Source organism: Elephas maximus, chromosome 1 (assembly GCF_024166365.1).
Source record: "Elephas maximus indicus isolate mEleMax1 chromosome 1, mEleMax1 primary haplotype, whole genome shotgun sequence".
NCBI classification, from domain to species: domain Eukaryota; kingdom Metazoa; phylum Chordata; class Mammalia; order Proboscidea; family Elephantidae; genus Elephas; species Elephas maximus.
The window spans coordinates 206,049,335-206,075,284 of NC_064819.1; the positions used below are offsets into that span (position 1 = coordinate 206,049,335).

The window sequence follows — 25,950 nt, forward strand, 5'->3', positions numbered from 1 at the left end:
AAAAGGAACACCTTAATGATAAAATGTGAGTTATAAGGGCACAAGGAAAGATACTGAAATTCATCTCGAGGTGATTTTATAGTAATACATTTTCTGAGATTGCTTTTTATGATAAGCTTTATTGGGGGAAACTGTGTCTACATGCAGGCCTTTCCTCAGGTAGGTTCTCAATAGGTTATTACAAAACATTTAGTTCTGCTTTAAAGTAAATTGAAAAATGAGCTAGACTAGATCTTCCCATCCTAAAAAATACTGCGAATAGTAAAACATCTAAATCTGCCACAGATGGTTAAAATCATGAACGTATAAAATGCATTTCTTATATTATTTAATAAACAATAAGATTATTTTTATTAATTTCTTTTTCTCATTGAGCAAAACACAAATTCACAAAAGGATTTATAAAAGAATCAGTTCAACTGCCAGCAGCTGGACAAGACACTGATTTTGACCTTGACAATTTCTAGGGTTTGTTTGTTGGTCACTGACTGAGAATGAATCACGAACCAGGCACTGTCACGAACTAATGGGTATTCAAAATGAATAAGACCTGGTCTCCACTCCCAAGATCACAGTAGATCATTTTTTAACCTCTGAGAACTTCAGAAACTTCTGATTATTTTCAAACTTCTCTGTTCTAGATAGCAGCAAATTTCCCTAATCCACTGCCTTTGTAAAAATGGATTTTACCCAAACAGCTTACAAAGTACAATATTGCTTTTTCTTGCTTAGAGTAGCAGTAATAAAGATCAGATACTGAGTAATTATTACATACAGTTACAGAAGGAGAACAGATTATACTTCTGTTATATACATCTAAAATATGAAGTCCCATAAAAGAAAAATAAGTAAGGTTATGAAAATAAATACCACCATAGCTTTTCTGCATGTAAAGTATATGCAAAACTATTCCAAAAATGAAATAGACTTGTAAATGATTCAATGATCACAGATATGATATGTGTCCCGCTAAATACCATACTGGGTCATGAAAAAGCCAAGGGGACAGAAAGTGCTTTATAAATTTATCTCATTGTCCTAGGAAAGTAGGTTGTGGTGATATGCTTTCAGAATTTTCTTTTTTTTTTTTTAAATAAGGGTTCATAGAGGATACTCTGAATGTTAGGAATGAAAAAGAATAGATAAGCAAATAAACAACACCCTTTAGATCACAACTGAAAAAAGGCAATAGCAAAATTGATTGGGGTGGGTGGGAGGAAATCAAACTAGGTGTACTTCGATTCCAGGTAATTTATTAAAAATATTTAAGGTATTATCTAAAATGATCTTTGAAAGTGAAAGCAAGTGTACCACATGCAATCGCTTTATTTCAAACCTTTAAGTTTTCTGAGTCATATTATCACACTTAGGAAACACTGTGCCATACACCAAATCTAGGCCTATGCAACTGGATATTAAGCATGCGGTATGGCTAAGAAGGTGATGGTTCGGCTATTGATGAACGGGCCCTAGGTCTGAGGTGCTAGCTACAGGTCAGGCAATCAGCAATCTCAGGGATGTCTGTACCAGATTTTCTAGTACCACCAAAAGCTGTGAAGTGGTGGTCCAGGCCTGCTAAATCGAGAAAGGTGAATGATGATTCAACAAAACCACCTAGGGACAGAATGTAAGACAATGATTTTTCAAAGTAAATTAAAAAAAAAAAAAGTTAAGACTTAACACAAATGAAAAGGAATGGATGCACTATGCAAAAATTCAAGGTGTATTGAATTTACAGTACAAAAAAATAAGGCCTTTCACTATATCCAAATTGCTACATGGTTTTACGTCCATTCAAGGAGAAAGAGAGAGCTTAGACATCTACTACCATTTCTCCTTCAGAAACCTGCATGTTTCTTTGTAGGGTGTTCGTGTTGCATACACTTAGGGTCGGGATACATTAATTCACAGTACTGATAAACTAATTTCCATCAGTTTAATATGACTTTGATTCTTCCAGAGAAAAAGATAAAACTTATTCCATAGTCCTAAAACCCTTATGCAAATGATTTACTTAAAATAATGTAGAGTTGAAACTAGCTATGTTTATTCAGAAACATTGCATAGATTTCTACCTCTTTTAAGGAATTTGGTAACAAATGAGAAAAAGCAGCCTGTGTTAAAGGAAAGAAAGATCCTGATCTTCTTACCTCTATCACCCTCTTATCCTCCAAAGGTGGCAGTATCATTTATTGTAGTTTAATGATTTCAGCAAGATTTAGATTTTGCAAACACTGACTTAGGAAAAGAAGCGATTGCACTTTTACAGTCCAGGAAAAAGATACTGAGTTTGGAAGCCGTCACTGCCTGTTTACCTGCACTGTGGATGCTGTGGCTCCCGTGGAGAGGGCCTCCCCACGACCACCGGTTATGCTTCTGTCTTGGCTTCTGGCTCCTCTCCATTGTACGCCGTACAACAGCTTCATGGCGTTCCTGGAATGGAATAGAAGAGCCGATGATTAGATTAAAAGTGGTTGTTTGGGGCTTCTTCAACTTAAGGCAGAGTATAGCAAGGGGTAGTTTTTAAATTTTGACCTTACTACTTTGGACTGATTTCCTAAACTTCCTGGGCCTCAACTACCTTATCTTTAAAATGGGAATAATACTACCTAGCACATATGCATACTAGTGCAAGTCTTAGCAACAGTGGTTGCTTAACAAGCGTGGTTGTTGTCGTTGAGTCCATTTCAACTGATGGCGACCCTAAGGGACAGAGCAGAACTTCCCCATAGGGTTCCTTGGCTATAACATTTACAGAAGCAGATTGCCAGGTCTACAAATGTGGTACAGTATTTAATGGAATTTCAAGACATATGATCTTGTGTAGCATAACCATTCTGAGTCTAAATTTCCATTTTTGCAAAAACTGATAGTTAACACAGGGTTGGTAAGGGTTAAAATGAGATGACCTATGTGAAAATGTAAATGGTAAAGCCCTAAACCAAAATACCAAACCCGTTACCATCAATTCCAACTCACAGCAATCCTACAGGACAGAGTAGAACTTCTCCATAAAGTTTCCAAGGGTTTCTTGGTGGGATTTGAACTGCCAACCTTTTGGTTAGCAGCCGTAGCACTTAACCACTATGCCACCAGGGCTTCCCGGTAACATCCTACACCCCTCTAAATACTTAGAATGGTCTTAATAATGCAGCGTAGACTAATGGGAGATAACTAAATTACAGGTCTAGACCAGAGAAACCGGCTTTTAATAAAGCTTCTGGGGTAATAAAATTAATCACCCCCATTCTTTTCGGACTCTCGCAGCCCAAGAGCTCTAGAAACTGCGCCCATCTGTAAAGCTGAACGCCCTGAAACAAATGTGCTCGGCATCCCCACACCTTCGCGCAAAGGCTCATGGTGCATATCCTGCGTTTCTCAAATGAAAGTGTCTCCCGTATTTCCCAGAGGGGCGTCTCACTTTGTCCTCCTCGAGTCTCTGCCTCCGCTTCTCCTCCACAGCAGCTCGCCTCCGCTCCTCCTTCAGCCTCTGCTCCTCGAGCTTCTTCTTTCGCTCCTCCAAGTGCTTCTCGTAGTGCTGCCTGGCGCGCTCCTCTTTTTCTAGCCAGACGATTTCTCTTGCAGCTTCAGTAAGAAGGAGAGAAACCAAATACAAGGCAGGTTTAAAGTTTGAACACCTAGTGGTGTATCATTAATCCATATTTAACATATAGGGGGTTTTCTGGTTTATGTATTAACCAAGTATGGCCTTTTGCTTTCCTTGGATTTTCAGGAAAAAAATACGACTATTAATTTTTAGAATAATTTAATATGCTAAAAATGAAGTCGAAGAAGATACAATGAATTCTCATCAGGCACCTCTTCAACCTACTAGCTTAGTATACTATTATTACTATAGAATAATGCAAAAATCCCCTCCCTTGGACTCAGTTCTGATACTGATATGGCCTCAAAACCAATAGTAGTCTCTCCCCCTTTGGGTTTATTTTGTACCTGCCTCCCTTGGGAAAAAAAAAAAGTGCAACCCTATGGAGCACAGTTTGACACACACGGGGTCACCATAAGTCAGAATCAACTCCACAGTAATTGGCTAGTTTATAAGATATTAACATTAGGGAACACTGATTGAAGGGTATTCGGGAACTCTATAATTTTTCTGTAAATCTGATTTTATTTCAAAATAAAAAATTTTTTAAAAAAGTGGTATCATCAAGATCAAAAGCCTATGACTACATTTCTTCAACATAGCATTGATTCTCTATGACCATTAAAAATAGTGGAAGAAGATATTTGATAAAAGATATTTTAAATACCTCACAGGTATGGAACACTGTGTCAGCTAAGAAACGTGAGGGATCAAATAAGCAGCAGACCTGTGTCTGAGGAGCTTACAATTTAAATAAGACATCAAAACATGAAAAGCTGAGGGAAAATATACAATTCGAAAAATATCATTCAATGATGGACTTTCATTTCTTCTTTATATATACATGCTCCCGACTCATTTTAGGGGAAAATATACTCCAAAAAGAAAAAAATCAAGCCTTGAGTTGCAACAATGAAGGATTCTCTGGAGAAAATATTAAACGATGCAGGAAGCATCAAAAGGAGATGGAAGGAATACACAGGGTCATTATACCAAAAAGAATTAGTCAGTGTTCAACCATTTCAAGAGGTGGCATATGATCAGGAACCAACGGTACTGAAGGAAGAAGTCCAAGTTGCTCTGAAGGCATTGGTGAAAAACAAGGCTCCGGGAATTGGTGGAATATCAATTGAGATGTTTCAACAAACAGATGCAGCCCTAGAGGTGCTCACTCGTCTATGCCAAGAAATATGGAAGACAGCTTCCTGGCCAACTGACTGGAAGAGATCCATATTTATGCCTATTCCCAAGAAAGGTGATCCAACCAAATGTGGAAATTACAGGACAATATCATTAATATCACACTCAAGCAAAATTTTGCTGAAGATCATTCAAAAACGGCTGCAGCAGTATATCGACAGGGAACTGCCAGAAATTCAGGCCGGTTTCAGAAGGGGACATGGAACCAGGGAAATCATTGCTGATGTCAGATGGATGCTGACTGAAAGCAGAGAATACCAGAAGGATGTTTACCTGTGTTTTATTGACTATGCAAAGGCATTGGACTGGGTGGATTATAACAAATTACGGATAACATTGCAAAGAATGGGAATTCCAGAACACTTGATTGTGCTCATGAAGAACCTTTACATAGATCAAAAGGCAGTTGTTCGGACAGAATAAGGGGATACTGAGTGGTTTAAAGTCAGGAAAGGTGTGCATCAGGGTTGTATTCTTTCACCATATCTATTCAATTTGTATGCTGAGCAAAGAATCCGAGAAGCTGGACTATATGAAGAAGAATGGGGCATCAGGATTAGAGGAAGACTCATTAACAACCTGGATTATGCAGGTGACACAACCTTGCTTGCTGAAAGTGAAGAGGACTTGAAGCACTTACTAATGAAGATCAAAGACCACACACAGCCTTCAGTATGGATTACACCTCAACATAAAGAAAACAAAAATCCTCACAACTGGACCAATGAGCAACATCATGATAAACGGAGAAAAGATTGAAGTTGTCAGGGATTTCATTTTACTTGTATCCACAATCAACAGCCATGGAAGCAGCAGTCAAAAAAATCAAAAGACTCATTGCATTGGGTAAATTTGCTGCAAAGGACCTCTTTAAAGTGTTGAAAAGCAAAGATGTCACCTTGAGGACTAAGGTGCACCTGAACCAAGCCATGGTATTTTCAACTGGATCATATGCATGTGAAAGCTGGACAATGAATAAGGAAGACTGAAGAAGAATTAATGCCTTTGAATTGTGGTGTTGGTGAAGAATATTGAATATACCATGGACTGCCAAAAGAACGAACAAATCTGTCTTAGAAGAAGTACAACCAGAATGCTGCTTAGAAGCAAGGATGGCGAGACTGCATCTTGCATACTTTGGACATGTTGTCAGGAGGGATCAGTCCCTGGAGAAGGACATCATGCTTGGCAGAGTACAGGGTCAGCAGAAAAGAGGAAGACCCTCAACGAGGTGGATTGACACAGTGGCTGCAACAATGAGCTCAAGCATAACAAGGATTATAAGGATGGCGCAGGACCGGGCAGTGTTTTGTTTTGTTGTGCATAGGGTTGGTATGAGTCGGAACCAACTCGGCAGCACCTAACAACAACATACTCCAAAAAACTATTTTTTAAAATATGATTCCCTTAGCCTTGATAACCAAAAACATCTTTAATATGAGTTATTAACGCTCCAGGCAAAAGGGTTTACTCCAGGTAAAATGAAATTTAGAGCATAAACCTTGAGGGTACTGCATGGCGTATAAAAGGTTTTTTTTTTTTTAAGGGAAATTCAGAACATTTCAGTTTCCTCTGAATGTTTAATATTAAAGATTCTGCATTTCTGTCACTATTCAATCTTTTCAAAGTTATTTATTTGAAGAGACCAATCTACTGAAATGGATCTGAACTGACTTTACTTTGTTGTTCTGGGTGCCACTGAGTGGATTCCGACTCACAGTGATCCCATGTGACAGAGTAGAACAGCCCTTTGGGGTTTTCTAGGCTTTAATTTTTACGGGAGCAGATTGCCAGGTTTTTCTCCCGCAGAGCCACTGGGTGTGTACCAACTGCCAACTTTTCAGTCAGCAGCTGAGTACTTAACTATGCGCTACCAGGGCTCTTTGACTTTAGTGGAAGGACAAGGACAAATTCAAGGTGAGTTTATCCTTCTGATATCACTCAGAGTGGTGCGCAGAGAGAACTGGGGACTGGCACGCAAGAGGTCTGAGTTCTCCCAGTAGCTCCGCTATCTATGGGTGGTTTAAGACCTCAGATGTTTGGATTTCGGTTGTTGCTTCTCTGAAGTGAGGACATTACCATAATGTTCTCTGTGGAAGTCTTAATAATTTATACTTCTACCAACAGTGTATGAGGGTCAGAGGCAGAAAAAAGAAACAATTGTACCCCAAGACCTAGAGCTACGTGATATGATAAGTGTATTTAACTTGTAGCATTCAAACTATTTAGTTTTTTGGCTTTTATACCCCATTTGAAGGAAACCTTCAGATTCTTTGAGGATTTTTATTAACACAATGTGTACGTTTCCTGTAATAGATCTAGAAGCTAACAAGATAAAATAAGAAATAAAGATGTTTACAAAACATTAAAGAATCATAAAAAATAAAACTGGTAAGATAAATTTGTAAAACAAGGTAAAATAGGAATTAGTCAGCTCCTAGATTAATTTTCCTTAAATAATGTTTTTCGTCTGGTCACTTTCTCTCTTAAGAATATTTGTAACTATTTCCTCATTAAATTTAAGTTCCCTGATTCATAAAGTCCTATTTAAATTTCCCCTTAATACCCGTATTTGGCCTTAACATAAACTCTTGATTCTAGTTAGACCAGTCTCCTCACTGCACCTCCCAAACCAACCATGCTTCTCCCAGGGCTTTGCTCCCATGGCTCCCTGTGGGAAGAGCTGCCACAGTTTCTTACCCAAATGGATCCATCCTTTCAGGCAGCAGCACAGTTCCTGTAATGTATCTCAGAATCACCTTTGGAGATGGAGGGGGGTTCTTGTTAAAACGCAGAATCCTGGGCTCCAACCTTCATATCCGATTTGCTAATTCTAGGCGGGGGCCCAGTAATCTGTATTTCTAACAAACCTCAAGATGACCCTTAGGCAAGTGGTTTACTGATAACATTTGGAGAAGTACTGTCCTTATGGTAGAAGCTTTGCTTTTTTCAGGGCTCACAGCTGCTTTTGTCGTCTCTGATAAAAACTTTAGCCAGTTGCCCTGGAGTTGACCCTGACTCATGGAGACTCTCTGTATGTCACTGCAGAGCTGTGCTCCACAGGGTTTTCAATGGCCGATTTTTTGGAAATAGAGTGCCAGGCTTTTCCTCTGAGGGCACCTCTGGGTAAATTTGAATTGTCAAACTTTCAGTTAGCAGCTGACCCTGTTATTTATTTGCACTACCCAGGGACCTCACTACATACTTTTAACATTTTCTATATTTTTATTTCTGTGTAGCAAAGGTTTTTTTTTTTTTTTTTTTTTTTTGGCACTCTCCATGATGCCTTCCACAATTTGACATATCCCAGGGTCTTAACAATTATTTCCAGATTCATTAGGACCTACTTCTTGATTCATTCACCCATAACTGTGTGGTCTTGGGCACGTTACTCAACCTCCCTAAGGCCTCAGCTCCATCAGGGTAATCTATGGATAAAAATAGCACCTTCCTCATAGAGTTATTATGAGGATTTAAAGAAAAATTACACCTAAAGTAGTTAGAACAGTTCTCTACACTTAGTAAACATTCAATAAATATTAGCTATTACCATCGTCTTTGTCAACACCACTATAATTTCAATTCAGAAAACTAAAAGGTATTTTTTTAAGGTTGGACTATAAATTTCAACAAGGCTAGATATTATTACAATCATAATTAGTTCTATCTCCAAATAATCTATTGAAGGAAGAAACTTTTTCAGACTAGTATTGAATTGCACTTCTATTTTCTACCAGGAAGTGGAGATCCTATCCCAATGCCTTTCTTTAAACAATTGTCTTCTTTAAACAGTCATACAAAGGCTACGCAGATAATGTTGAAATAGCAAGCAACACCTTCTTACTATTACAGGTTATGCTGGTGAGCACTAGGATTGTTACAAGTACAGATCATGCAATCTTTTATATTGAAGGACAACCCATAGAATATTTCAATATTTTAATAAGAATTAAAAGTTAATTTATTCTAAGGGTTTTAGCTATGTAAAATATTCCCTATGGGTGATAATGTCAAAGTCTTATATTTTCCCATTAAGAAATGAGGATCTTTTAACACAAGCAATCAACAACCCAATCACTATTTAAATAATTAAAAATCACTTAATTTCACAAAGGAATCTTGGTGGTGTAGTGTCTAAGAGCTACGGCTGCTAACCAAGAGGTCGGCAGTTTGAATCCACCAGCCACTCCTTGGAAACCCTTTGAGGCAGTTCTACTCTGTCCTATAGGGTTGCTATGAGTCAAAATCAACTAGATGGCAACAGGTTTGGTTTTGGTTTGATTTCATAAAGAGGTAGTGCTATAAAAAAAAAAAGCATGTCGAAGAAGGAATTACATTAACCTTTACTCTTCAGAAGTTATGTTTTATCCCGGGCTTTCAGATCATAATATCAAATGAAATGATAACCCACTGTAGTCCCAGAAATACTGGATATTAACCGATCCCATTCTTGCGGTGCTGTTACCAGGACCCTTTAATGGTGCAGTAAGAATATGTCAGTGCCACATACAAGAGAAATACACTTTCAGTTTGGACTCCATTTAGAAACCCACAATGACTCTTGCACTAAAAGGAATTTAAAATGAAAGGCCGAATCTTGTAGTGAACAGAGCATAGGTTCTGACTTCACAGGAGCCTGAGTCCACCACCAGTCCTGCCACTTACTAGCTATGTACCATTAAGCAGTAACAATCTCTGTGGTCTTGTTTCCTCAGATGCTGTAGGTTTGTTACGAGGACTCACAATTACATATAAAGCACTTAGCACGGGGTCATGCACATAGTAAAAACCAGTTGCCGTCGAGTCAATCCCAACGACATGTGTGTCAGATGTAGAACTGATTTTTTAGAAATAGATTGCCAGGTGCTTCTTCGGAGGCGCCTCTTTGATTAATAGCCAAGCATTTATACTACCCAGGGACGCTAATGCACATAAACCAAAAAAACCAAATCTGTTGCTGTCGAGTCGATTCCGACTCACAGTGACCCTATAGGACAGAGCTGCCCCATAGAGTTTCCAAGGCACACCTGGTAGATTTGAACTGCTGACCTTTTGTTTAACAGCTGTAGCACTTAACCACCATGCCACCTATGCACATAGTAAAAAAAAATAAAAAACTGCAGCTGCCATTCAGTCAATTCTGACTTATGGTGACTCCATGTGTGTCAGGGTAGAGCTGTGCACCACAGGATTTTCAATGGCTGAGTTTTTAGAATTAGATCACCAGGCCTGTCATCTGAAGTGCCCCTAAAAAACCTGCCTATTGCTGTCGAGTTGATTCTGACTCATAGCAACCTTATAGGATAGTAGAATTGCCCCTTGGGGTTTCTAAGGAGCAGCTGGTGGATTCAAGCTGCTGACCTTTTGGCTAGTAGCCAAGCTCTTAAACACTGTGCCACCAGGGCTCCAGGGTGCCTCTAGGTGGACTCAAACTGCCAACCTTTTGGTTAGCAGTTGAATATATAACTGCTTACGCCACCCAGCTATCTTATTTAAAAGAAGCACACTTAAAGTGTCAAAGAAACCATAAAAACAAAGAATGAACAAATAGCTATCAGGCATCTCAGAGTTATCCTCCATTTCTCCCTCATTAATCTTGGATGCTCTACCCTAACTCAACACATCCAGACAACTGGCTCTATCATTTTACTTCAGAACTATTTCTCAAATCCAGTGTCACCTTTTCCAGTCTCTTTGCTGTTACTTTATTTAAGCCCTTATCCCTTTCTCAGAGCTCTGGTGGCGCAGTGGTTAAGAGCTTGGCTGTTAACCAAAAGGTCGGCAGTTTGAATCTACCAGCTGCTCCTTGGAAACCCTATGGGGCAGTTCTACTCTGTCCTATGGGGTCACTATGAATCAGAATCAGCTCGATGGCAATGGGTAACAGATGCCTTATTCACTTTTTCTGATACCTAGTGTATCTCCCCTCTGAGTCTACCCTGAACACTTCTCTCAGAGACATTTCCCCCAAAACCAAATCTGATGTCACGGTCCTGCCTGAAAGCCTCTTAGTTCCCCATGCTCCTTTTCCGACTCCTTAGATTGACCACACAATCAAATGCCTGTAAACACGGTACCCTCTGTTTGAAACACTTCCTCCCACCTTACAAACGTCTATCATCTTTCAAGTCCTATGTCAAATGTCCCTTCCTCTGAGGAACCTTCCCTGATGACCACAGCAAGGGGTGCTCCAATAGCTATACTCAGACTTCTGCTAGAGTACTTAAGACTCTAGATTGTAACTTCTCTGCTTTTACAGGGTTGTGAGTTCTTCCCCATATTCACAATGTCTAGTTTAGCAGGAAGAAGCCCAGGTGGCTCAATGGTTAAATGCGTAGCTGCTAACCTAAAAGTTGGCGGTTCAAACTCAACCAGTGGCTCCTCGGGAATAAGACCTGGCAATCTGCTCCCGTAAAGATTACAGCCTAGCAAACCCTGATGGGGCAGTTCTGCTCTGTCACGTGGGCTCACTGTGAGCTGGAAATTGACTCAGTACCCAGCAACAACAGTCTAACAGGTGGCTAACGTAAGTTCGATGAGTCAATAAATGAACTAAAGAGTTAAAGGACTGAGTAACTTCAAAAAGCAAGGCAACTAACCTACGAGCCTTAGCATTAATTTAGTCTCCTGAACTTGTCATTTAAATTGTTCTCCCATTCAACTTTCATTTGAATATTATGCAATAGAGAACAGCCTGCTAAGAAGTGTGATGCTGTAGGACACCCAGGATGCCATGTCTCCCATCCCTGAGGGGCTATCCTCCTCCACTTTCTTCCCTGTACACAATGGTAAACCGACGGGACTGAGATGGGTCAGCAGTTTATACATGTGGTAAACCAAGGACTAAAATCCAGTGCCTTCCTTATACATGGGCTGAATGCCTTTTGAGATAAGAAAACAATACTGGAGTTATCTTCAGGCTAGGCTTAAAAGAGTGTTCAGACTGTGCTAAAGTAAATGGAGAAACCCTGGTTGCCTAGTGGTTAAGAGCTATAGCTGCCAACTAAAAGGTCAGCAGTTCAAATCCACCAGGTGCTCTTTTGAAACCCTATAGGGCAGCTCCACTCTGTTCTTTAAGGTTGCTATGAGTCGGAATCAACTCGACAGCAATGGGTTTTGAAAGTAAATGGAGCTGTGCTAAAGCATACAGGACAAGGCCTGTCTTTAGAAACTCCTTAGAAACAGTTATCCCTCTTTCTTTTCTACTCCTTAGCTCAGAAAAATCAGGCTTGTCTAGTTCCATGTAAAAAGAAGCCCTCATAGAGCAATAGTTAAGGCTCTCGGCTGCTAATTTCAAGTTCAGTGGTTTGAACCCACCAGCTGCTCCATGGGAGAAAGATGTGGCAGTCTACTTCCGTAAAGATTACAGCCTTGGAAACCCTATGGTGCACTTCTACTCTGTCCTATAGGGTCACTATGAGTTGGAATTGACTCAACAGCAGTGGGTTGGGTTTGGTTTTTTGGTTTAGTCCCAGATATCTAAGTCAGTATCTGTGGAATCATGTGACCTTCTACCATCATCTTTATCACCATCATTACCGTGGCGAGATGTACTCAGCTCTTACATATGCTGACACCAGGTGATTTACAGGAATTATCCCCACAGCCACTCTATGAGGTAGACAGCTATCAAACTTACTTTATGATGAGAAGTCTGAGACACAGAGAAGTGAAGTAACCTGCTTAATGTCTCACAACAATAAGTGGTGGACCTGGAACTCAAACTCTGTACTGACTGTGGAGGCAAACAATGAGCCATTATGCTAAAAGGCACTATTTGGAACACTTCCCAGTGGCTCCTCTAGACTGGGACAAACTAGCTATCCAAATGTGAAGATCCAGATCCTCTAATGTCACTTTTAGCTTTTATATTCACCTGTTTAAAAGACCTTTTACTATTCTTCAGGTTTTAACATCTTTGCATCTTTTCAGCCTTAAAGGCAAAGTAAATTTGGGAGAAACAAACAAAAAAATGGCTGGTTAGTTACAATGATTCATTATATGTTAAGATTTCAGTTTCTGAGTTACCTAATCCATAGGCAACAAGCATTTATTCTTCCTAGTCCTGAGCCTGACTCATGATACAGCTGCTTTGGTTTGTGCTAATGCCCACATCCTTCCCACTAACATGCATTTAGATACCTTAGCTAATTAGAACCTGCTTGACAGCCTTATGAGCTTTGTGTACACTGTATTCATTAAGTAACAACTTTGGGAGACCCAGATGCCAAGATTGACCATTAAAAATCAGTTTTATCCACTAGAAATTTGGATTACAAAAACTGCTTCCCTTTTTTTTTTTTTTTGGGTGAACTGTGTCTAAACAGGAAGATCCCTGGTCAGAACCAGTGACTGCCTAAGCCAAATCATGTGAAGTGGGAAATGGGGAGTGTCACTTACAACTCTAATCTGGCATGGTATTATTGATTGGTTGCCAATTTATCCTACTTTGCCTGTCAACTATTTTGAGATGAGCATTCTAAACCAGGTTGAAGTGATCATTTCTGTCTCTACCATACTCTTATTAATACTGTTTTCCCTGAGTTGATAACGCACACTGATTTTAACCCGTAAACTGGTTGCCTTTGAGTCAATTCTCACTCATAGTGACCCTACAGGACAGGGTAGAACTGCCCCATGGGGCTTCTAAGACTGTAATCTTTATGGAAGCAGACTGCCACATATTTCTCCCGTGGAGCTGCTGGTGGGTTTGGAATGCCAACTTTTCATTTAGCACCCAAGTGCTTAACCACTGCACCGCCAAGGTTCCTTATGCTGAGATTAGGGAGGAAAAAAAAGGCAAAGGAAGAAAGTTATTACTAGGAGCAAAAGAAATCTGGTGAAATGATCCAGAGAAAAACTTTTTAAAAAACATAATGGAAGTTGAACAAATTTTTAAGGTTAAAATTCTCTTTATAGTACATTACATTTTCTAAAATATTGTATCATGATAGATTTCTTATACAGCTTTGAACTTAGCTATAAAGTCCGATATGACTGAACTAAATTATAGATTTTCTTAGCTCAAGTTTTTCTTGATGAGCTATGCCAGTCAATCATACAATTCTTTGATAATCTTTCGTGATTTTATAGCATCCAGGAAAGCCCAAGTTGGGGATGTAATTCTCTAGCTAAGAAATCTGTTCTCATGAAGAGATTAAATAAGCAAGAATTACACTTAATCAACACTTCAAACTCAATTCATATCATCTTTAAAAAGGGAAATCCGATATATCCCTAAAAGTAAAGGACTATTTGTCTATTAAGCATTCTAAGCGTCCTGTTGAATTTTCTTACCAACATATTGTAGGACTATTAATTTTATAACATATATGGAGAAGAACTAGATTTAAGGCACATTTGTTATAGAAATTACCTGTGTATTCTTTTTCATCTGAGAAAATGGCTACGGATAAGAATTTAAGACATGTTTAACTGACCTATTACAAGAGCAGGCATTACCTGATAATTTGATAATAGCTGAACGGAGTTATTATATGCCCACTGCATTTATCTCCATTTATAATAAAATGCATCCGCAAGGTAGTTTCTATGATTAAGAAATTAATTTATTAAGCCGAGACTATGATGATGGCAGTGGCGCAAAAATAAAAGCACGGCTGGGCTTCTATTTAAGGGTGATGGAAAATTTTGGAAATGGACAGTGGTGATAGTTGCATAACATGATGAATGTAACTATGTCACTGAGTCGTACATGTAAAAAATCTTAAAATAGCAAATGTTTTGTTATATATAAGCTTAACATAGTTTTTAAAAACAAGGAAAAATAAATAAAGGTATGGATCTGAGCTACACTTCCTGATGAAATGGATTTGGGGAAGGAGAGTGTCAACTTCCATCTACGAACTGGGATAGAGATGGCTGAAGCCCCAGCTAGGGGACTAGGCTGAGTCCAGCCTGACCACTGGTAGCTACAAGCAGCCCAACTAAAGTGAAGGAGGCCAGGGTGGAGACTACTCAACGTGCAGGGGTGGGTCAGCTAAGGAAGAGAGAATATTTTGTTCTGCGAAACATGTAATGGTTAAGATTAGTCAGAAAGAAGTCAGTGCCCTTAGCAGCAGCAGATGTATTTAAAAAAATGGCAGGATTCATTTCTTGGGCCAAAAAAAAATTGGTACAATTGATTGGGACACAGAAATTACCAAAAGAAGTTAGTTTTGGAGGCAGAGGAGAGGAAGAGAACAGCAAGAGGAAGGGAAGAAGGGGGAGAGGAAGAAGAAATGGGACAGAGGGAGAGGAGGAATGAGAAGAACTATTTAGTTATATTGAAATTGACTTTCAGATAATAGACAAGCATCCATTGACCGATAACGAAAGAAACCAAACCTACTGCTGTCGAGTTCATCCCAACTCATAGCAACTGTCTAGGACAGAGCAGAACTGCTTTCATAGGGTTTCCAAGGAGCACCTGGTGGATTCAAACTGCTGATCTTTTGATTAGCAGCTGAGCTCTTAACTACTATACCACCAGGGTTTCCACTGCCTAATGAATTGCTGGAAATATGGAACCCTTATCAACAAAAAAGCAAAGAGAGTTGAACCCATAAGAACGAATAAGATTTCTTTCCCTCTAGGAAAAAATGAAGTTAGAGCTTAGAGGACAGAAGGTGAATGAGATGCAGAAGTCAACAGAGAGTTTGAAGGAATGGCCTGAATAATGTCAGAGAGAATGGAATCGTTGAGGTGATTCCTTCTTGTAAAAAGCTTTTAAGGGAGAAAAATCATGCTTCCAGAGAACATGGCTCAAACAAAATGACAGAACAGTCCCATACATTAAGAATCCTGCCTGATTTTATGTCATAAATGGAAAGGTAACACAGGAAGAGCAGATGTGCCATAACCCTACCATAAAAGCATTAAAGCAGGGCTCAGAGATTTAACTCACAGAAAGTTATTAATAGGCCCTTCCCATTTGCAAAACAGTACAAACAAGCCATGCTCCCCAAGCCAGAATAATCTGACCTCTATTCTCTCTCTCTGTACCCTGCTTTTTAAAAAACGCAGGTTAAAAAAAAAATCTTCAATGATTTCAACATTAATTTCAACCAACATCCAAATAACCGATTTTACTGGCCAATCATTTTAAACTTTACCGAAATTCATGGAATGTTTTCTGATTTGTTTACTTGAAAAGCTTTAAAGTGAGAAAGCCCAGTAGCAGCTGATATTACAAACTGTTTATTGTTTTTGGATCAAGCACAGTCCAAATATCTATTAGGTGACAGCCTTTTTTTTTTCTTTAAATATTCCACTGCCTTAATTAAAAAAAAAAATTTTTTTTTTTTTTTTTTTTTTAATAGCTTCTGCCAAACAGTTTATGGGTAGCTGGTCAGGTGTGACCTTTACTTTTTTTTTTTTGTATTAGTAAAGATTCTTTAGAAATTACCCTTATATTCTCTAAGACACAGCTTAAATTAGATTTTAGATGACTCTTTTACAAATAAGGTTTAAGGGAGCCTCTCAAGGCTTAGTTCCTACTATGATGATTTAAGTGGAAAAAATAAGTAAAATACACTGCTTTAAAATTAAAAGAAATGAATAGAAAGAGTAAGAATTAAAATTGATATATTTCACTAAAATTATGATTTTTCAACAAGACAGAAGAAACGAGATCAAAATTATGAAAAACTATGATATTTAACATGGCAGGGGATAGGAAGATATAGAGAAACTATATACTGGCTCACCAAAGAAGTAAAGTTGTAATAATTGGATAATATAATAATTCAGAAAATTCCTTTTATCCATAAAGTAATCTGAAGAGTATGTTGGGTCTCTTAGCAAATGCTTTTTGTGTCATCCCTCTACAGTCCCTGCCTCTCCCGCCCCCTGGAAAATGCCTCTTTATCCTCTAGGAGGAAGCTCAGGAGGCACCAACACAGCCGGGCTGGGTTAGGTGCTTCTGTGGGCTCTCTGTTGCCCCCTGCACACCCCTATAAGGGCACACGCATCACACTCTGCCATGGTTCCTGTCTGCTTATCTGCCTCCCCACTAGACCGCAGCTAGCCCTAGAGCACTGGATCTCAGCATTATTCATCTTTTTATCACCTTTTCAACACAATGCTGGCAAATAAGGTTTTTAAATGTATAAATTACTAAATCATGTTGAGTCCAAGTGCTGTGCCATCCATGTGAATTCAAATATGGCATTACACTCTAAAAAAATTTAAAAGCCACTTAATATACAAAGCGTAATGACTAGACAGCTTTTAGAGAGGATTTACAGGCGCAAAGCTGTAAGTCTTACACCTGCATAGCATGAGAAGTAAAATCACTTTTGTCTGACCAACATATTCATGCTTTCCATGAAAAATTGCTATTGCTTGGCTTTGAAAGATTAAATAAACTCAAACAGGAAGGTATGAGTTAATATGTAAAAGCTAATTCATAAGGGATTCAATCCATAAAGAAGTAGTCTACTGAGACACTTCTATTCAAGCAGAAATGAATCAATGTGGTAACTCTAAGGAGATATTTAATAGTTAAGACCCAAGCCAAGCGGGACAGGGCAGACCAAAGCACTAATCCTTGGATGAATCCGAAAACAGAGTGCAAATGACAGTCACCAGAACAGAAGTCAGTTTCTTCCTGTTGCTCAGCTCAAGCCTCTTCCTGCTTCAGTAGGTGTGCTTCTGCCTCTTTTCATCAGTTCTGGTCCACTTGTCAAACCAACCTTGACTAGGGAACAATGGGCACAGTTCACAGCAGGAAGGGCTGCAGGCTACAGATTGCTGGGCGGGGGGAGGTGCCGGGGCGTGCTGCTACACACAGACAGCCCAGCTTTCCAGGCACCTGCCTGTAGGAAACCTGTCAGGGACAGGAAACTTTAGTCGTGGTGGACACTCTAGGTACATTAAGTCAGAGCTTGCTTACTTCTGACAAGTTAGTAGAATTTGTAAAAAACAAAACATCTATGGCCAAAAATAAAATAAAATGACCTCCTATGGAGCCCTAGTGGCACAGTGGTTAAGAGCTTGGCTGTTAACCAAAAAGGTCAGCAGTTTGAATCCATTAGCTGCTTCTTGGAAACCCTATGGGGCAGTTCTACTTTGTCCTATAGGGTCACTATGAGTTGGAATCGACTTGATGGCAATGGATTTGGGTTATTTATTTTTTTGGTGTGGTCATTATGGCAAGGAATAGAAAGAGGCCTGTGTTAAAAACCGTACGTATTGTCAACAAACTTCTGGTAACCAGCTTGGTTCTACACACCACTCAATTCCACAAACTGAAGTTCCTGAATAAGGACAATCAAAGGGATGGGGATATAGGTGCTGGGCTCCCCACTAAATGCAGTTGCTTTAGAAGAGCTACGGGTCATCTGCTCCAAAGATTTTTAGCAGCCTAAGTAAATCTTCATTTTAAAATAGTCTAGACACTCTGGAAACACTTAGGTAGATAAAGAGAGCATCCTGTTTTAAGGAAAGCAGTGGGATGCAGACCCCAAATTCTCGTAAAAAGACCAGGCTTAATGGTCTAAGACTAGAATGACCCCAGAGGGCATGGTCCACAGACCTTCTGTTAGCCCAAGACTGGAACCATTCCCAAAGCCAGTTCTTCAGACAGGGATTGGACTGGACTATAGGATAGAAAATGATACTGATGAGGAGTGAGCTTCTTGGATCAAGTAGACACATGAGGCCATGTGGGCAGCTCCTGTCTGGAGGGGAGATGAGAGGGCAGAGGGGGACAGAAGCTGGCTGAATGGACACGAAAATAGAGGGGGACAGCAACTAGGAGTATATATAGCAAGGTATATATAAATTTTTGTATGAGAGACTGACTTGATTTGTAAACTTTCACTTAAAGCACAATAAAAATTAAAAAAAAAAGTTACAGAAAAAAAAAAAGGGAGTATCCTGTTTTAGCAACTTCACATAAAGGGACAACAAAGTAAAAGAGGAGTTGGCACCAGGGTCCCCGCTCAACATTCTAGAAGACAATGACTATTCAACTTCTCACTGCTTTGGTCTCTGCTTCCTGTAAGCTAGTCCTATGATCTAGCTCTCTAGGGGATTATGGTACAAATAACTGTAGTTGCTAAACTTTCCCAAGGGCATTAGGTAACAAAAGAAAAATCAGACACCCAAGCACTAGGTATTGTGCGTTTCTTGACCGCATACTGGTAGCATCGTCTATAAATTCAACAGCAGCATTACTACTAACATAGAGGCAGTAACTGTCCTAGCCAAACAGAGCCTCATAAATTTCCACATAAAAAAGCACCTTATGCTCTCTGGGCCTTTCTATTCTTCAAGTTGTAAAATACAATGTGCTCACACACTGTCCCTCTACTCATATATATATATATATATATATATATATTCCTTCCCTCCAGTGCCACATCAAACTGTGATGACAATGTAATAAGAAGCAAAAGTGACTCTAATCTGAGGCCTGACCCTAATCCTATTATTACTTAAAATTGAGCCTTATGCTTACCCGAGGTACTAAATTCTGTTTTACAATACATCTCCAGCAAATACCATTACCAAACTCATAAAGGCACACAGACAAACACAGTTAATATAATGATGGCCATTTGCTTAAGGTTAAATACCCATCATCCTAGATGTGAAAAACCAGCATTTCAACAACAGTGTCCCTGAGTGATCAAACGAGAGTGCTGACACAGGGCCTGGGATACCTAGTTGTTTTTCCCGTTCCTCACGTCGCTCCCGGGCCAGCCGCTGCCGGTCATCAACTCGTAGCACAGGTGGAGGGTCTAAAAAATGAGATGAAAAACATTAACAGGAAGAGGGTTTTTTTTTCTTTCTTTTTAAATATAATGATATACACTGATAAATATCCTTTAGGCCAGTAAATGTGGTGAATGAAATACTACTACATGTCTTACAACAGCTAATACATATGCAGCCGATAGTGTTGGTGATATACGTTGTTATTATAATAACTCTGAGAATTCCCGAGTATTTGTCTTCCATTTAAAAACACTACACTAACTGTGTAACCTTCTAGATATTTTCATCAAATGATGTAAATGATGTCTTATGCTCCTAAGCTATAGAACTTTTATTCTTATGCTTTAAAAAGTCTGTTCCTTAAAAGCAAATAGAGTCCTAACTAAATGAATTTCTCCTGGATAGATGTTGACCAGCTAAGGAGTCCAGCTTGGAGTCAGACAGACAAGAGTCTGGTTCCTGCTCTGTCACTCACTTGCTATGTAAATTTGGCCAAGTTACTTACCCACTTCTCTAAGTCTGAAGCTATGATGTGGATTTTATTTATTTCCTTAAAAAGGGGATAAAAATGGAACCTATAGCACATCATTGTACATATTAAATATAATAATGCTTGTAACAGTGTTAGTATAGTGCCTAGTGTGTGGTAAGTCCCAGTAAATCAACTCATTCACTGAACACATACTGAACATCTATGATGCACCAAGCACTGTTCTACACACCGAAAACAGCAGTGAACAAAAAAACAAACCAAAGAAAAAAAAAAACCGCCCTCACGGAGTTTACATTCTGCTGGGGAAAAGTTTAACAACAGGATAAATAAATAAAATATACAGCATGAAAGAAAGAGAAAAAAAATATGTAGAACATTAAACAGAATAAATGCAAAGAAGAACAGAGCAATAAAGGACAGGACATGTCAGGAAGGGGGTGTGTAAAATCTTAGATGGGGGTCAGGAAGACTATGATGGTAAATTTTACGTGTAAAAATCTGATAGAAGTAGCTGTGCAGGCATTCCAGGAAGTGAAAAGCCAAGTGCAAAGGCCCTGAGGCTGGTGAGTACCTAAGGTGCTCAAGAGGCAACAGGGAGAGTGGCTGGAGCAGAGTGAGATGAGTAGGTGATGAGACCAGACACACGAGGGCCAGGGCATGGAGCTTGTTGGTAATGGTGAGGGCTTTGGATTATAGCCCAAGTGAGAGGCTCCTGGAGGATTTCCAGAAGAGGATTACATTAACAGGCTCACTCTGTCTGGTGCCAGATAAAAGCAAAGTAATAATAATGATTGTTATGGATTGAATTGTGTCCACCAAAAATAGGTGTTGCAAAACGTAACCTTTATACCTGTGGTTAAAATCCCACTTGGAATGGGTTGTCTTTGTTATGTTAATGAGACAGGATTAGTATAGGTGGTGTTTTTGGTCAATCTCTTACAAAATATAAATGGAGCAGATTAAGGAAGCAGAGACTGGGAAAGATAGATGCCATGCCACATGAAGATCACCAAGGAGCCAAGGAAAAGAGACAAGGACCGTCCTTCAGAGCCAACAGAGAGGGAGAGCCTTCCTCTAGAGCCAGCACCCTGAATTCGGACTTCTAGCCTCTTAAACTGTAGGAAAATAAATTTTTGTTAGTTAAAGCCATCTGCTTTCAGTATTTCTGTTATAGCAATACTAGGTAACTAAGATAATGATGATAATTACACTTGAAATAAGGTTTATTTTTCCCTCTACTAAACTGACATTAAATCTTTAAGATCTCATGTTAAAAATAGAAACTTACTGTAATAACAATTTAGAGACAACAGTATTAGTGCTTCATTGAGAAATTCTAAGGCCTTGCATCCCAAATGCCTCTTAAACTTCACGGAATTTGTACATTTATGTGAAATAAAAACTGTACAAAAGTCCATTAGGAACCTGTATAAATTTGACAGTATGGATTAAGAATAAAACTTTGTTGTTGTTGTTAGGCGCCATTAAGTTAGCTCTGATTCATGGAGACCTTATGTGTAACAGAACAAAACTTTGCCTGGACCTGCACCATCCTCAAAATCGTTGTTATGTTTGAACCCATTATTATAGCCACTGTGTCAATATATCTCATTGAGGGTCTCCTTTTTCACTGACCCTCGTTTTGCCAAGCGTGATGTCCTTCTCTAATGACTCCTGATGACATGTCCAAAGTAAGCAAGATGAAATCTTGACATTCTTACTTCTAAGAAGCATTCTGGCTCTACTTCCTTCAAGACAGATTTGTTCCCTCTTCTGGCAGTCCACAGTATATTCAGTGGTCTTCCCCAACACCATAATTCAAATTCATCAGTTCTTCCTTTTTCATTATCCAGCTTTCTCATGCGTATGAGGCAATTGAAAATAACATGGCTTGGGCCAGGCTCACCTGAGTCATCAAAATGACATCTTTGTTTTTAAAGATTTTAAAGTGAGCAAGACTAGGTGATGATATTTTATACTTTTCATTAGCTTCCAAGTATGATTAAAAAAAAAAAAAAACTGGTTAAATGGACCCCTCACTAGGTCACACTCATTATGATAATTATTTCTAAGATTTACAAATCATTATGAGGTTCCAAATAATTTTTATGTAGGAAAATATGGCTCCTGGTCCCATAACAGTCTAGTTCTAAAATAGGAAAATGGGCATGTGGGCCCCTCAGGCATTTTGTGAAGGGCTATCTGCAGGGAGTTTTTGCCGTCATTTGCTTTTGGTGATAGGAAATGATAAGCCATGGCAAGGATGTATATAGTACTGCACACATATATCAATCAGTATAAATGAGGCCAGTGATTAAGACTGCAATAGTTCACTGGCTTTCTTTGAGATCAATCCAGAAATGATCATCACTACTCACCTGGAATTAGATTCGAGTGTAAGATGCTAACAGATTGTGATATGCTAGATGATTTTGGTTGGTTTAGGAATCTGGCACTAAAAAATATTGCATTACAGGGTGAACATTTTGCTCAGTTTAAATTCCATTTTCATTCTTCTAACTACATCAATAAGTAAGGTGCTTTGGTGCCACAATGTCATGTCGGGGGTAGAGACAAAGGCTTGTCTGTTTTGTTCACTGCTGTATTCCCAATGCCTAGGGCCTGGCCTAGCAGGAAGGAGGCTGCTCAGTAAGTATCTGGTGGATGAATGGGTGGATGAATGAATATATGACCAAATGAAAAAATAAAATTAGCTAACTTTCAGAGCATTTAAATGTTCGCTCACATGCACCAATGGAGAAAACCAAGAGCATTCTTGTATTTGATGACAGACTTTACAATATTTAAATGCTAGTAAATTAAATTTTAGTTTTAATAACGAAAAACTATTAAAAGTTTCTCCTTAAAGGTAGGTTTTCAAAAGGGAAAAGACACAATTGAATAATTCCAAGTGAATAGTGTATTTTCTGCAATTGCTTGTTTCCTGCTCACTTCCAGCCCCACAGCACTTTTCCCTGAAATAAAATCAAGGTGTAGAAAATAATTTAACGTTAGGTACATTCCACTTTGTTTACCAATGAATTTAATATTATTAGAATAAAACTAAGTTACTGACTCTCAGAAGGATAAAAGTTTGAAGAGAAATAGAATTTTGGTATAAGTCAGCTTGGCAGTTGGACTCTGCATTCAACTTCATGTCTACGGTGATTAGAGTTGGGTAACCATCCAAACTGGGGCACTTTTAACAGTGAAAGGGGGTGCTATTAATATTCCATCTGTGATGCCATGCATAAACCTGGACTGTCCTGCACAACCTTGAAAGTATGGTCACTCTACTAAAACAGTGACCCCAAGGATGACGAAAATCAGCTCACACTGGCAAGGCTTTTTCAAAAACTCACTTTATCTGAACAACTACCGTTTATGCAATAAATAACTTCTGTATAGGGCTTTGCATTTTACAAAGCACTTTCACATATATTACATTTTATTCTTCACAGTAATCCTACGCATTATCCAAGCATTTATTCTTTCAATGAAGACTTCGCCTATTTTCCAAATGAGAAAAATGAGAGAAGACAGGTACGACTAAAAAAATCATAAGGTTAAGTAGTGTGTGCATACACTGTGAGGGCCTTCTCTAACAGGCATTAAACGTAAAAAGTTGTTAAGAATGATTGTATAACTTGGGAACAGGTAAGGGTGATGGCTGAACATGAAAAACATAATTAATGTCGCTGACCTGTACACGTGAAGACTGTTGAAATGTCTAATGTTTTGTTATGTATATATTTACCAAAACAAATTTAATCTAATTTTTAAAAAAAAGTAAAATATTAACAATTTTGAGTATAGACAGGTGCTTTCTAAATCAGAAATATGTTCTGGAGTATCTGGAAGTAAATGAGGTAAGGAAATTTAGCTTAAAATTTACTGGGTTAAAAGGGACCCCGAGAAGTCATATAGTCAGGATGCCCATATTAATTAAAGCAATACTTAAGATATCCCAAAATACAGCATGTACTTTTTTTTTTTTAATTCTAGTGAATAAAAATCAACAGTCATTTAGATAAGATGTTCCCATGACTCAGGCTGCATAAAATCAAAAAGTTTTACTCAAGGCTAGCCCTCCTACATGGAACCTCTTGTATCATCCTCAGGAGAGACTCAGAATAGTAACATAGTGGTTTTCTAAGTAAGAGCTCTTTAGGTACCATTGCTCATGTGTATATACAAGAAAACAGAGACAGGGATGCTCAAAAGACACAGTTGATCTGAAATAAAATGTCTCCTGAGTTAACTTTAGCAATGTAAATGAAACGACTCTATGATGATACGGCCAACTGGGGTAGAAAAGACTTTTTGGCCTCCGAGCTCTCCATGTACTCTGTGTCTTTCCCTCATCACACTGGCCACTTTGTGTTAGAATCATCTGTTCACATATTGGCTTACTCTATCATACTGTGAACTGGAGGGTAGGGATCATGTCTTTTAATAATGTATGCCTTGTACCTACTCAGTGCTAACACAAAATGAATGAATGAGTTATCAGGACATAAAAGTATAAACTGCACAGTAAAGAATGGTAGAAATTAGAAGTGATGGTTGATGGAGGGAACTAGGGAAATAACGTTGTTCTTAGGTGATGTTGAGTTGATTCCGATTCATAGCAACCCTATGTACAACAGAGTGAAACACTGCCTGGTCCTGCGCAATCCTCATAACCGTCGCTGTTTGAGCCCAGTGTTAAAGCCACTGTGTCAATCCATCTTGTTGAGGGTCTTCCTCTTTTTTGCTGACCCTCTATTTTACCAAGCATGATGTCCTTCTCCAGAGACTGGTCCCTCCTCATAATATGCCCAAAGTACGTGAGACGAAGTTTTGCCATCTTTGCTTCTAAGGAGCATTCTGGCTGTACTTCTTCCAAGACAGATTTGTTTGTTCTTCCAGCAGTCCATGGTATGTTCAATGTTCTTAGGCAACACCATAATTCAAAGGCATGAATTCTTCTTCGGTCTTCCTTATTCATTGTCCAGCTTTCACATGCATATGAGGCTATTGAAAACACCATAATTCAAAAGAAATATAGTCTAAACAATTTAGTTATGTTCAACACTCATGGTAAAATAAACAAGGTTTTAGTGTTGGAGAATTTCTACTTCCATAAGTAGAAATCCATAAAGATGATCATTTGAGTATAAGAAATAAAGGTCTACTAGAATAAGCTCTGAAGTCCCTGGGCAATGCAAATAAGTTAACACATTCAGCTGCTCACCAAAAGGTTAGAGGTTCAAGTCCAACCAGAGCCACCTTGGAAGAAAGACCTTGTGATCTACTTTAGAAAGAGCAGCCATTGGAAATCCTGTGCAGCATGGTTTCACTCTGACACACATCGGTTACCATGTGTTTGAGTCGACTTGACAGCAACTGCCTATGTTAGGTTAGAATAAGATCCATGATGGCAGTGGTCATGCTCTTTCATTCATACACTGTCTCTCACAGTCCCAGGCATAGAAGAACTCAGTAAATATTAGATGATGGTTGGGTGGTGGGTAGGTGGTGGGTAGATGGATGGATGGAGAAATTAATGAAAAGGCAAGCTTACAAGATGGGAAAATGTCAGCTTGCTGATTAAAACTTGTGGAAACTGCATATCATTTTTCACTAATGGCTGCTCAGTGCAATACTTGCAACACTTCTTATTTGTCTTCCTTCTCAATGACAAGCCAGATCTATCTGGTCTGTTCTAGGCCTTTTCAAGGCCAAAAAAAAAAAGTGACGAAACTACATATGATGAAGATGAGGCTAGACCCAATTATTTCTATTTTTATTCTCCCTGATTCACTGTTTTTCAGTGACTTTGGTATTGGAAACAGCATGAAGCAGGCTTCCAAGAGTTTTGTGGGGTATTCAGCCTGCCCTTACCATCCTTCGGTGTCTCTTATCACAGTATACATTAGTCTCT

The 25,950-nt window shown here is 38.9% G+C and overlaps 1 protein-coding gene across 4 annotated transcripts in view; it reads right to left on the minus strand.

Moving 5' to 3' along the window:
* Positions 1-25,950, minus strand: part of MAP7 (microtubule associated protein 7) — a 202,302-nt gene that overhangs the window by 41,217 nt on the left and 135,135 nt on the right. For all 4 annotated transcript variants that reach the window (XM_049901831.1, XM_049901841.1, XM_049901849.1 and 1 more), the window contains exons 3-5: positions 19,477-19,554; positions 3,422-3,585; positions 2,316-2,433 (exon numbers count right to left, since the gene is read on the minus strand). In XM_049901831.1, coding sequence (XP_049757788.1) covers positions 2,316-2,433; positions 3,422-3,585; positions 19,477-19,554 — 360 coding nt within the window. The remainder of the gene's footprint in view (positions 1-2,315; positions 2,434-3,421; positions 3,586-19,476; positions 19,555-25,950) is intronic.